This window comes from Capra hircus, chromosome 1 (genome assembly GCF_001704415.2).
Source record: "Capra hircus breed San Clemente chromosome 1, ASM170441v1, whole genome shotgun sequence".
In the NCBI taxonomy this organism is placed as follows: Eukaryota; Metazoa; Chordata; class Mammalia; order Artiodactyla; family Bovidae; genus Capra; species Capra hircus.
Window position 1 is genome coordinate 45,528,015 of NC_030808.1, and position 12,068 is coordinate 45,540,082.

The following is a 12,068-nucleotide window of genomic DNA, read 5'->3' on the forward strand; positions in this document are numbered from 1 at the left end:
CCACTAAGCATATCACTTCTTAAGATTAAGATGAGCATAGCTAAAAGTACTTCATTAGCTGCAAAATGCAGTGTTATTGCATGTTGTTATTAATACTAAACCCATCTTGCTCTTTGGAAGGAAAACTATGAGAAACCTAGACAGCATATTAAAAAGCAGAGATACCACTTTGCCAATAAGGTCTGTATACTCAAAGCTATGGTTTTTCCAGTAGTCATGAACAGATGTGAGAACTGGACCACAAAGAAGGCTGAGAACCAAAGAATTGATGCTTTCAAATTGTGGTGCTGAAGAGGACTCTTAAGAGTTCCCTGGGCTGCAAGGAGATCAAACTAGTCAATCCTAAAGGAAATCAGTCCTGACTATTCATTGGAAGGACTGATGCTGAAGCTGAATCTCTAATACTCTGGCCACCTGATGCAAAGAGCCGACTCACTAGAAAAGACTCTGATGCTAAGAAAGATTGAAGGCAAAAGGAGTAGAGGGTGGCAGCGGATGAGATGTGTGATGGCATCAGTGACTCAATGGACATGAATTTGAGCAAACTCTGGGAGATAGAGAAAGGCAGAGGAACTTGGGTCGGACATAACTTAGTGACTAAACAACAACAAACCCATCTCATCTGGAGCTTTGCCATTTTTTGACTTTAAACACGTTTTCTAATTCATCACACCCAGTTAGCTACTACATAGGTGCCCAGTTGTAAGAAGTCATTCCACTTTATTAGTCACAAGATTAATAACAGGTACAATTTACTGAGTGACTGCTATGTGCCTGGTGCTTTGAAATATTACTTCTAATCCTTGCAACAATCTCAAGAGATAGGTAGTGTCCCCATTATGCAACTGAGGAAACTGAGACTGAGATATCAACTAATTTGCCCAGGATCATCCATTTGGTGAGTGTCTGAATCAGAATTCATTCAATCAGTCTTTCTAACACTGAAGCTCATACTCTTCGCACTGAATCACATGCCTCATCCTCTTTCCTTTGATAAATACGATTTTATAACTGGGACCAGGACTGGGAGAACTGTGAGGCTCACCAGAGCTTCTCACCTGAATTAAAATGAAGAGGACTCGGGGCTTCCCTAGTGGCTCAGTGGTAAAGAATCCGCCTGCCAATAAAGGAGACATGGATTCGATCCCTGATCTGGGAAGATCTCACATGCCATGGAGCAGGGAGCCCATACACCACCACCACTGAGCCTGCCTTCTGAAGCCCAGAAGCCGCAACTACTGAGCCCACAGGCTGCAACAACTGAAGCCCGCAGACTCTAGCGCCCATGCTCTGCAACAAGAGAAGCCGCTACAGTGAGAGCCCCACACACCACAATTAGAGAGAAGCACCCACTCACCACAACTAGAGAGGTCTGCGTAGCAACGATGACCCAACACAGCCAAAAATAAATAATAAATAAAATTATAAAAAATAATTGAAGGGGACTCAGTATGATATAAAGGAAAGAACAGTTTCAAAGGAAGGAGGAGACTTGATTTTCCCTTCCACTCCTAGAAGCTGAAATGACCATGAACAAGTTACTCACCCTGATGGATTTCATCTATAAAATGGAGCTGATTATCCACCTGGCTGCTGTTAGCAAACCGACACACAGCAGCTTGCAAAACACAATGCACTATGTGAGGACACTGTGTTGATTCTGTGGCTGCCATCAGGTGTCCACACTCCAAAGCCTATCACAACGACCTTTCCCTCTCTGATGTCACTCTTCATGGCACCCCAAGTTTATCTTCCTCAGCTCATTAAAAAAAAAAAAAAAAAGTAACAGCTCCTGAATCTCAATCCTCCCAAGCAGGCTTTCTTTTCCCCTGTGTATCTTCCAGCATTACCCGAAAAAATAATACTGAAAGAACAATTCCCATGACGGTCTCCTTCAGTTTGCAGTGTATGTGAAGACAGGACCTTTCAGAGATACGACCCTGACTCTGCAGCTCCACACAGGGAAGTGGCTATCGGCAGACATTTCATTCCATGTAAAAGGACCCGTATGTAGAAATAGGCCAGAGAAGGAACTGATCTTTCATCACCCTCAAATCACCTTGAGCCAATAGCTACCTACTTCATAAAGTCCCTGATGAAAATGTTTTTCAGAGTGTTTATTAGACCTTCTCTAAATATGCAGTCATTTAGCACAACTGTTTATCCAAAAATGGAGGTTTATTAAAGGCTCCTTAATCCAAGAGCAGAGAGAACCAAAGAGCTGATCCAAGACACTGTCTGATGCCAAATGGCCATTGGCCTGGCTGACATTTCTTCCACATACCATATAGCCTCACAAATTGGCCACACAGCTAGGAAAATTAATTGTCTAGCCCACACTCCCTGTGTCTGATGGCTACAATGCTGCTGCTTGGCTGAGAGATGCATATTTTTCTTTCTCATCTAGACACAATGCCTAGAGAAGGAAATTAGTCCAAGGTAATGGAATCAAAAAACTTGGCCACAGAGAACTCCATCAAGAGGGATGGAAAAGAAATAAACAGGAGGACTAATGTACCCTCTTACTTGACAAAGAGAGAGGAAATGGGCCCTCGGTATCTTGAAAAAATTCTCAACTTCAAGTCCCTAGATAGAATTCTTCCAGAAAGTAAAGTTGTGAGATGGTCTAACGCACAATTCTGTAAAGAAACTCTCTTTTAAAAATACTTCTAACCAAGGAACAGAGATAAGAGGAAAATTTACTTTTTACTGGATGTCCTTTAGTCCTTTGAGCTTGGGGCTTCATACTACCTATGCATTAACTATTCAAAAATTTTCACCTTTAAAAAAGAATAACAAATACAAAATTAAAAGAAATTGAATTTATTGTTCCCTCAAGAAAAATAACACACTACATATAATATCTCAAAGATGCTCATTTCTCCAAATATTGTCAAGTAAAATCCATGCCACAGAACACATTCTTCCTTGGCTGTATGGCCAAAGCTGGAAATAGCATTTATTTGTTGGTATATGGCAAATGGATACAAAACTTTGTTTCAATGACATAGTTCATCTTTTGGTGAAATTTTCACAGAGCTTTCTAAAGAAATGGCTAAATCACTACTCACTGAATCAAGTAGATGGAAAGCTTAAGTCCTAAACCTACCTTTAACCAGTGTTAACATGAGAAATTTATAGCTCCAGCAAACTATCTTGTATACAAAAAAGAATAAAAACACATCCCCCAAATCACCCACCTCTGAAATAAAGTCTTCTACAAGGCGCTGGTGGTGAAAGCTAGAGGGGTCCTGTAGTTCTTCATTGTACTGTTCCCCCAAAAGGTGGATACTGAATTCTGCAACTTGCTCAGCAGCTGTTTTTCTGGATTCTTCTATCATATTCTCAATTTCATTGCTAATCTGGATTTTTAGCAAAAGAACAATAAATGTCAATGTTCACTCATTCAGTCAACAAATATCTACTGACCACCTATGATATGCCAGATACTGTGCCAAAGGCAACTTCTGGTGATGACTATTTATATAATATTTGACTTTGAAACTAACTGGTTTTTAAGACAGGTTATTATTAAAATTTTAAGACAGGTTATTGTTAAAATTACTGTGTATTTGTTCATTCCTTTGATTACACAGTGATTGTGGTCACTGGTTCAGGGAAAGAGAAAATTTTTCACAGATAACCACCAAAGTTCACCACCTGTGAGTGAGGAGAAAAAGCTGAAGTTACACATTGCTAATTATTGGAGAAATGCAAATTAAAACCACAATGATATATCACCTCACACCTGTCAGAATGGATATATCAAGAAGTCTACAAATAAAAATGCTGGAGAGGATGTGGAGAAAAGGGAATCTTGATTCACAGGTAGGAATGTCAATTAGTGCAGCCACTATGGAAAACAGTATAGACGTTCCTTTAATAGAACTGCCTGAAAACAGCCATTAAAAAAAAGTGAAAGTCGCTCAGTCATGTCCAACTCTTTGTGACCCCATGGACTACACAGTCCATGGAAATCTCCAAGCCAGACTACTGGAGTGAGTAGCCTTTCCCTTCTCCGAGGCATCTTCCCAACCCAGGGATCGAACCCAGGTCTCCCATATTGCAGGAGTATTCTTTACCAGCTGAGCCACCAGGGGAGCCCAAGAATACTGGAGTAGATAGCCTATCCTTTCTCCAGTGGATCTTCCCTACCCAGGAATAGAACCAGGGTCTCCTGCATCGCAGGTGGACTCTTTATCAGCTGAGCTACCAAAGAAGCCCAATAAAACTCAAATATATTTCCCTACAAATTCCCACTGATCCCAGTTCTGAAATCTGGATGCATATAAAAATTATAGGCCCCAGAGAAACCTTCAAATAAGGATAGGCACCTATCATCTTCTCTGACTTTTCACTAGTTCCTTTTCTCCAAACACTTATTGGGCTCTTAATGTCTTCCTTAGAGTATGATACACATAAGTGAGGTCTGATAATTAAAATATGGTACATCTATCACTTTCCTGATAGCAGATTCTAATTTCTGTTAATGTAACCTAAAAGTACTCTTGCTTTACTAGTTTTTCCTCATACTGCTGAGTCATATTGAAACTACTAAAAACCTTTAGCCTTAAGGAATTTTGTACAAGACTTTGCATTCTTTAATACTAAATTTTCTCTCACTAAATTTAAATAAAAACTTTCATTTTCAGTATTACTATAAAAGAAATATCCTTAGGAACCTTGCTGCAATACAACGCCTAAAATGCTGACTGAATTTTTTAATGATTTTAATGCATACCTGGTTTGCAAGAAAATAAACCAGAAATCAAAAGAGAGAGGCTAGAAAAATCCAGAGAGGTGATTCAGTAATCTATGCATACACAGTGTATCTAGCAATCTCTTGTGACCTAGGCTTTAGTTTCAAATACTACAAGGGATAGGCTATAAAGTACCAGGTGTATACATGTTGAAAAGTCAGATCAAAGACGCCTATATAGACAGTTTGAGCAACGGGTTAGACTAAGTCGAAGGAAGAATAAGTGAACTGGAAGACATTTCTGAATGCAACATAGGGGGACAAAGAAATGAAAGTTAAGAACGAGTGGTTAACAGACAAAAGGTATAAAATGAGGGAGTCAGACATGTACCCAATCATATGGGACAACACCTGAGAATTTTCTCTATATACATTTTTGTGAAATTGCAGTATCCTCAATACTGTATTATATGCAACTATATTGTACTTGTAGTGATGCTTCCTAAGGCCCGCCATCACTGCAAGTGACTTGAAGTGCGAAGTCAAGTGGGCCTTAGGAAGCATCACTACAAGCAAAGCTAGTGGAGGGGATGGAATTCCAGCAGAGCTATTTCAAATCCTAAAAGATGATGCTGTGAAAGTGCTGCACTCAATATGTTAGCAAATTTGGAAAAATCAGCAGTGGCCACAGGACTGGAAAAGATCAGTTTTCATTCCAATCCCAAAGAAGAGCAATGACAAAGAATGTTTAAAATATCGTACAATTGCATCTGGTCCCATCACTTCATGGGAAATAGATGGGGAAACAGTGGAAACAGTGTCAGACTTTATTTTTTTGGGCTCCAGAATCACTGCAGATGGTGACTGCAGCCATGAAATTAAAAGACGCTTACTCCTTGGAAGAAAAGTTATGACCAACCTAGATAGCATATTCAAAAGCAGAGACATTACTTTGCCAACAAAGGTCCGTCTAGTCAAGGCTATGGTTTTTCCTGTGGTCATGTATGGATGCGAGAGTTGGACTGTGAAGAAGGCTGAGTGCCAAAGAATTGATGCTTTTGAACTGTGGTGTTGGAGAAGACTCTTGAGAGTCCCTTGGACTGCAAGGAGATCCAGCCAGTCCATTCTGAAGGAGATCAGCCCTGGGATTTCTTTGGAAGGAATGATGCTAAAGCTGAAACTCCAGTACTTTGGCCACCTCATGAGAAGAGTTGACTCACTGGAAAAAACTCTGATGCTGGGAGGGATTGGGGGCAGGAGGAGAAGGGGACGACCGAGGATGAGACGGCTGGATGGCATCACGGACTCGATGGACGTGAGTCTGAGTGAACTCCGGGAGATGGTGATGAACAGGGAGGCCTGGCGTGCTGCAATTCATGGGGTCGCAAAGAGTCAGACACGACTGAGCGACTGAACTGAACTGAACTGTACTCATTTCACATGCTAGCAACATAATGCTCAAAACTCTCCAAGCTAGGCCTCAACAGTACGTGAACCAAGAACTTCCAGATGTTCAAGTTGGATTTAGGAAAGGCAAAGGAACCAGAGATCAAATTGCCAACACTGGTTGGATGATAGAAAAGGCAAGAGAATTCCAGAAAAACATCGACTTCTGCTTCACTGACTACCCCAAAGCCTTTGACTGTGTGGATCACAAAAAACTGGAAAATTCTTAAAGAGATGGGAATACCAGAGTACCTTACCTGTCTCCTGAGAAACTTGTATGCAGGTCAAGAAGCAACAGTTAGAACTGGACTGGTTCAAAATTGGGAACGGAGTATGTCAAGGCTGTATATTGTCACCCTGCTTATTTAACCTATATGCAGAGTACATCATGAGAAATGCTAGGCTGGATGAAGTACAAGCTGAAGTCAAGATTGCCAGGAGAAATATCAACAACCTCAGATATGCAGATGACAGCACCCTTACGGCAAAATGTGAAGAGGAACTAAAGAGCCTCTTAATGCAGGTGAAAGAGGAGAAAAAACTAGCTTAAACTCAACAAGAGGAACTAAGAGCCTCTTAATGCAGGTGAAAGAGGAGAAAAAGCTAGCTTAAAACTCAACATTCAAAAAACAAAGATCATGGCCTCCAGTCCCATCACTTCATGGCAAATAGATGAGGAGACAATGGAAACAGTGAGAGACTTTATTTTCTTGGTCTCCAAAATCACTGCAGATGGTGACTTGCAGCCATGAAAAAAACGCTGCTTGGAAGAAAAGCTATGACAAATCTAGACAGTGTATTAAAAAGCAGAGACATTACTCTGCCAACAAAGGTCCGTCTAGTCAGAGCTATGGTTTTTCCAGTAGTCATGTATGGACTGTGAGAGTTGGACCATAAAGGAGGCTGAGTACCAAAGAACTGATGCTTTTGAACTGTGGTGTTGGAAAAGACTCTTGAGAGTCCCTTGGACTGCAAGGAGATCCCATCAGTCCATCCTAAAGGAGACCAGTCCTGAATATTCACTGGAGGGACAGATGCTGAGGCTGAAGCTCTAATACTTTGGCCACCTGATGCAAAAAGCTGACTCACTGGAAAATAACCTGATGCTGGGAAAGATTGAAGGCAGGAGGAGAAGGGGATGACAGAGAATGAGATGGTTGGATGGTATCATTGACTCAATGGACACGAGTTTGAGCAAGCTCTGGGAGATAAAGGACAGGGAAGCCTGGTGTGCCACAGTCCATGGGGTCACAAAGAGTTGGACACAACTGAGTGACTGAACTGAACTGATATACATTGATTTTTTGGACAGAATGCTACTGTACCCTCAACAGCCTACAGGAGAGGTAAACATAACTTCTATATGTATGAGGAAACCAAAATGCACACGTGACTTTATTGCAATATTCACTTTATTATGGCCATCTGGAACCAAACCCACAATATCTGAGATATGCCTGCAGTTATACCAGATTATAGTATACTTACAGTAATACACCATATAGTATTTGGGAGTCTATAGTTTTATAAAAATGGGTATAGGAGTGTGTTTATGCTTATTTACTTTGCTTTGGATTTATTGTACTACCTTAACATGAGGTTTTTAGTCTATTATAAATTTGAGAAATTCAATCATTATGTCTCCTCATTACATAAATACAGAGAGGGAGAGAGAGAGTAGTATCTTAACAGTAGGCGAAAAAAATAGATTACCCACAAAAGAATAAGAACTGAATTATTAGTTGAGTTCTTAATAGTAACAATAAAAGTTAAACGATAGTGAAATAAAATCTTGACCAAAAAAAAACCAAAGACCTTCTATCTAGAAATTTATACAGATTATAAGAATCTTTCTAGAATAAGGGGATAATACGGAAATCTTCAGGTGACCAAATCTGAGACTGAACCAGTGAGAGATTCTTACTAAAGTAATACAAGAAGCATATATTTCAGAAGGAAAATTATTCCAAAAGAAAGGTCTAAAATGTAAAAAAGAATTTAAAGAAAATAAAACAGTACACACCTGGGTAAATGTAAAAACTTCTAACTATATAAAATAAACATGATGCAGTCAGTCAAATTTGTAAGATTAAAAAGAGAGAACTAAAATCCCAGGGAAGGAGGAGCCTGGTGGGCTGCAGTCCACGGGGTCGCTAAGAGTTGGGCACGACTGAGCAACTTCACTTTCACTTTTCACTTTCATGCATTGGAGAAGGAAATGGCAACCCACTCCAGTGTTCTTGCCTGGAGAATCCCAGGGACAGAGGAGCCTAGTGAGCTGCTGTCTATGGGGTCGCACAGAGTCGGACACGACTGAAGCAACTTAGCAGCGGCAGCAGCAAAGGAGAGAAAGAAAGAACAAAAATACTGAAAATAACATGTAAAACAGTAAGGTAATCACTTGAATTATTGGTGGCTCAGAGGTTAAAGCGTCTGCCTGCAATGCGGGAGAGCTGGGTTCGATCCCTGGGTTGGGAAGATTCCCTGGAGAAGGAAATGGCAACCCACTCCAGTATTCTTGCCTGGAGAATCCCATGGACAGAGGGGCCCGGTGGGCTACAGTCCACAGGTCGCAGAGTCGGACACGACTGAGCGACTCTAGGTAGGTAGCTAATGTTCCTGCAGACTCAGGATAAGGATAAAGATTCTGAAAAACGTAAACTTTGCTAGATTAAAGACACATGATAACATACAGGGTAAATACTAACAAACCAAGAATAAAGTATGTAATTTCTAAAATAGTATCTGAAAAATGTATTAGGGAAAAAAACTGAAATGTAAAACTGTCTATTAGGCTTCACTCTGAACTAGTCATGTATGCTTGTACTGTTTTGTCTTCCTACTGGTTCTACAAATTACCTTCAGATTACTCTCTCTGTTACGAAATGTTCCAACTGATTACACATAATCGCTTCATTCCCATTACAGTGAATTTTATCTCATTCTGTAAAAGTTTCCAGTCCTACACCATAACATTCAGCGTCAAGTTCAGAACTACAGTATCACTTTTTATTCAAATATTTATCAAATGCCAATATTTTCTAGTACCATCTAATTTGGACACAGTTTTACTGAATACTAAAGGTATTGTATTGATACAAGGATACCAAACTGGCTCCAGCCTTGCTCAGTAACAGGGAAGGTGGTGGACAGAGTGGGGTGGCAGGACTTGACTTCACAGTTGGTAAGAGAAGGTGTAAGGTAACAATTGCATCTTTCTAGTGAATATGTTCGGAGAGGGCAACGGCACCCCACTCCAGTGCTCTTGCCTGGAAAATCCTATGGACGGAGGAGCCTGGTAGGCTGCAGTCCACAGGGTCGCTAAGAGTCGGACACAACTGAGCAACTTCACTTTCACCTTTCACTTTCACGCACTGGAGAAGGAAATGGCAACCCACTCCAGTGTTCTTGCCTGGAGAGTCCCAGGGACGGGGGAGCCTGGTGAGCTGCTGTCTGTGGGGTCGCACGGAGTCGGACACGACTGAAGTGACTTAGCAGCAGCAGCAGTGAATATGTTCAATCAAAGTTTGCTCTGTATTAAGGAATCTGTGATTTATGCACATTTAATAAAATTTCTAATGAAATAGTTTCATCCTAGAAGCATTTACTTTTCAAAAAAATTGGAATGTGATAGCCAACTTAATGCTTCTTAGTAGACAGATTTCTATTAGTAATGATGCATTTAAAAAGTACAGTACTTCTCTAAACTACATAAAATCTATATCCTTTCCCTCTGAAGAAGAGAAAACTAAGCTCTGATTTATTAAGAGACAGAGTACATAGGCAAAAACCCTCACAATAAATTATGCACACAGCCCACAGAAGACAGTGGGCTTACCATGATGAAAGCTTCCCAGGCTCCACGTCATTTAATTTACAATTCAAATCTATTCTTTGCCAAAAGCAGACTTATTGGGCTCTCCAAGGAATCTCAGATTCTTTTTAATGTACTGGTTTTAGAATCTACATTTCCATAAAGAGAACCACCTGAAGTTTTGTGTTGTCTGGCAATGAATAATAAATCTCTCTAAATCCCTGTTCTCCATGTTAGAAACTAAATAATGAAACAGAACATCACTCACACTGTCGTCTGGCCTCTCCAAGCTGCTCTCTGAGATACCTTCATAACTGAGACCAGCATCTAAAAACAAAAACAAAAACGTGTATTAATTCAGTCCATGACTAAATCATAATGTCTATCAGGAAACAATAAACTGATTTTGATGCCATTCATATAAGTCATTTGCTTTTTCATCTGCAAAATTCTGTGCATTTTAACCTCAAGACACATGAATTTCCTCAGCACAAGAAATAAATATGACTCATTTAACAAGCATTTCCTGATACCTACTATATGTCAGGCTCTATGCAAGCCTCCAGGGATACAAAGTCTCTATCCTTAAGGAGTTACCTAGTAAAACTAACTTGTAAAACTCTCAGAGAGGGAAAGTGGCTAAAGATTGGAATTAGCCAAAAATTATAGTTGTTGATGCTGGGCCTCACTGTGCTATTTTTCGTATGTTTGAAATTTGCAACATAGAAGAACTTTTTTAAAAAAAATTAAAAATAAAGAAATCAATTACTAATTTATAGGAAATACAGAGGTCAAAGAAACATACAAACAAAGTATACCACAGAATGCAATTAGAAAAATCCTTACTCTGGGAAACTCTAAAAGACAAATGACAAAAAATAGTGGAGCTACAAAGGTTCTACCTTTTGACATAAGCAGTGATTACAAAGTGTTTGCCTTAAAACAATTCTTTAGGTTGTACATTTGTTTTAAGGTTTTCAGATTCTATATTATGTACTTAATAATTAAAGATTCTTAAGTACCCAACTATAATGTCATAAAATAAGTGAAAAAACAATTGCTTTTTCTTGAGACTTCTTCAACAACAGAAGGAGAGACAAATGGTATTTTTTAAAATATGAGCTGAAAATTGTGCTTCCTTGCAATTTAATAATAAAATTTAAAAGAAAAGTGAATAAAGGCACAAAAGCATACCTCCCAGTGTTGACATGTCACCAACAGGAACTGGAGATGACAATTCAGAGCTAGGAAAAAAAAAATGTCTGGAGTTAATAAAATGACAGAAATGTGACGGTTTATTTTGGGGTTTGTTTTCCAGAAAGGAATTCACCTGATCTCCAAATAAGGATTCCCAAAGCAAAGTACTAAATAGCAATTAAAAAAAAAAAACTTATTTATTTTACATTTTTTGATGCCTACTCAACTCGAATCACCCTACATAATATTACATAGTACATATTATGTAGCATGCATATATATATGTACACACACATAATATACCCTATGTAATACATAATACTGCATAACCACTCTACATAGTACTTCCTTACTATTTCATAACCCTGTTTCATTTTTTTCCTCAGTTCTTTTCACTATGTGAAATCGTTCTGTTAATTTATTTATCTACTTCTTTATCTATGTCCATACCCTTAGTCTTCTAGAATGGCATTTCCTAATATGGTAGTCAGAGGATGTATGTGGTAATTTAATTTAAAATTAAATAAAGATTCAAAATTCAGAACCTCATCCACACTATCTACATTTCAGTGTTCAACAGTCATATGTGGCTAATGGCTATTTTATGGAACAGCCTAGTAAAAAAACATGTTCATCATCACAGAAATATCTATTTAACAAGACTGCCTCAAGAATGTAAACTCTAAAAAAAAAGAATCTAATCTAAACTCCATGAGATTAGAGGCCTTATCTGCCATATTTGCACTGTATCTTCATCTTAAAACAGAAACTACCACTTAATAGGCACTGAATAGATACTTTTGGAATAAATAAATAGTATTGACCAACCAGTCTAGTGTAGAACACACTTGGCATACAGCTGTGAACAAAATACTCATGGTCTATGAAGGTTACCACCTAACAGAAAACAGT

General features: G+C 39.1%; 1 protein-coding gene across 1 annotated transcript in view; it reads right to left on the bottom strand.

Annotated features, from left to right (window-relative positions):
• IMPG2 (interphotoreceptor matrix proteoglycan 2) overlaps positions 1-12,068 on the bottom strand; it is a 73,468-nt gene that overhangs the window by 41,641 nt on the left and 19,759 nt on the right. The window contains exons 5-7 of the mRNA XM_018060357.1: positions 11,154-11,203; positions 10,228-10,286; positions 3,201-3,362 (exon numbers count right to left, since the gene is read on the bottom strand). Coding sequence (XP_017915846.1) covers positions 3,201-3,362; positions 10,228-10,286; positions 11,154-11,203 — 271 coding nt within the window. The remainder of the gene's footprint in view (positions 1-3,200; positions 3,363-10,227; positions 10,287-11,153; positions 11,204-12,068) is intronic.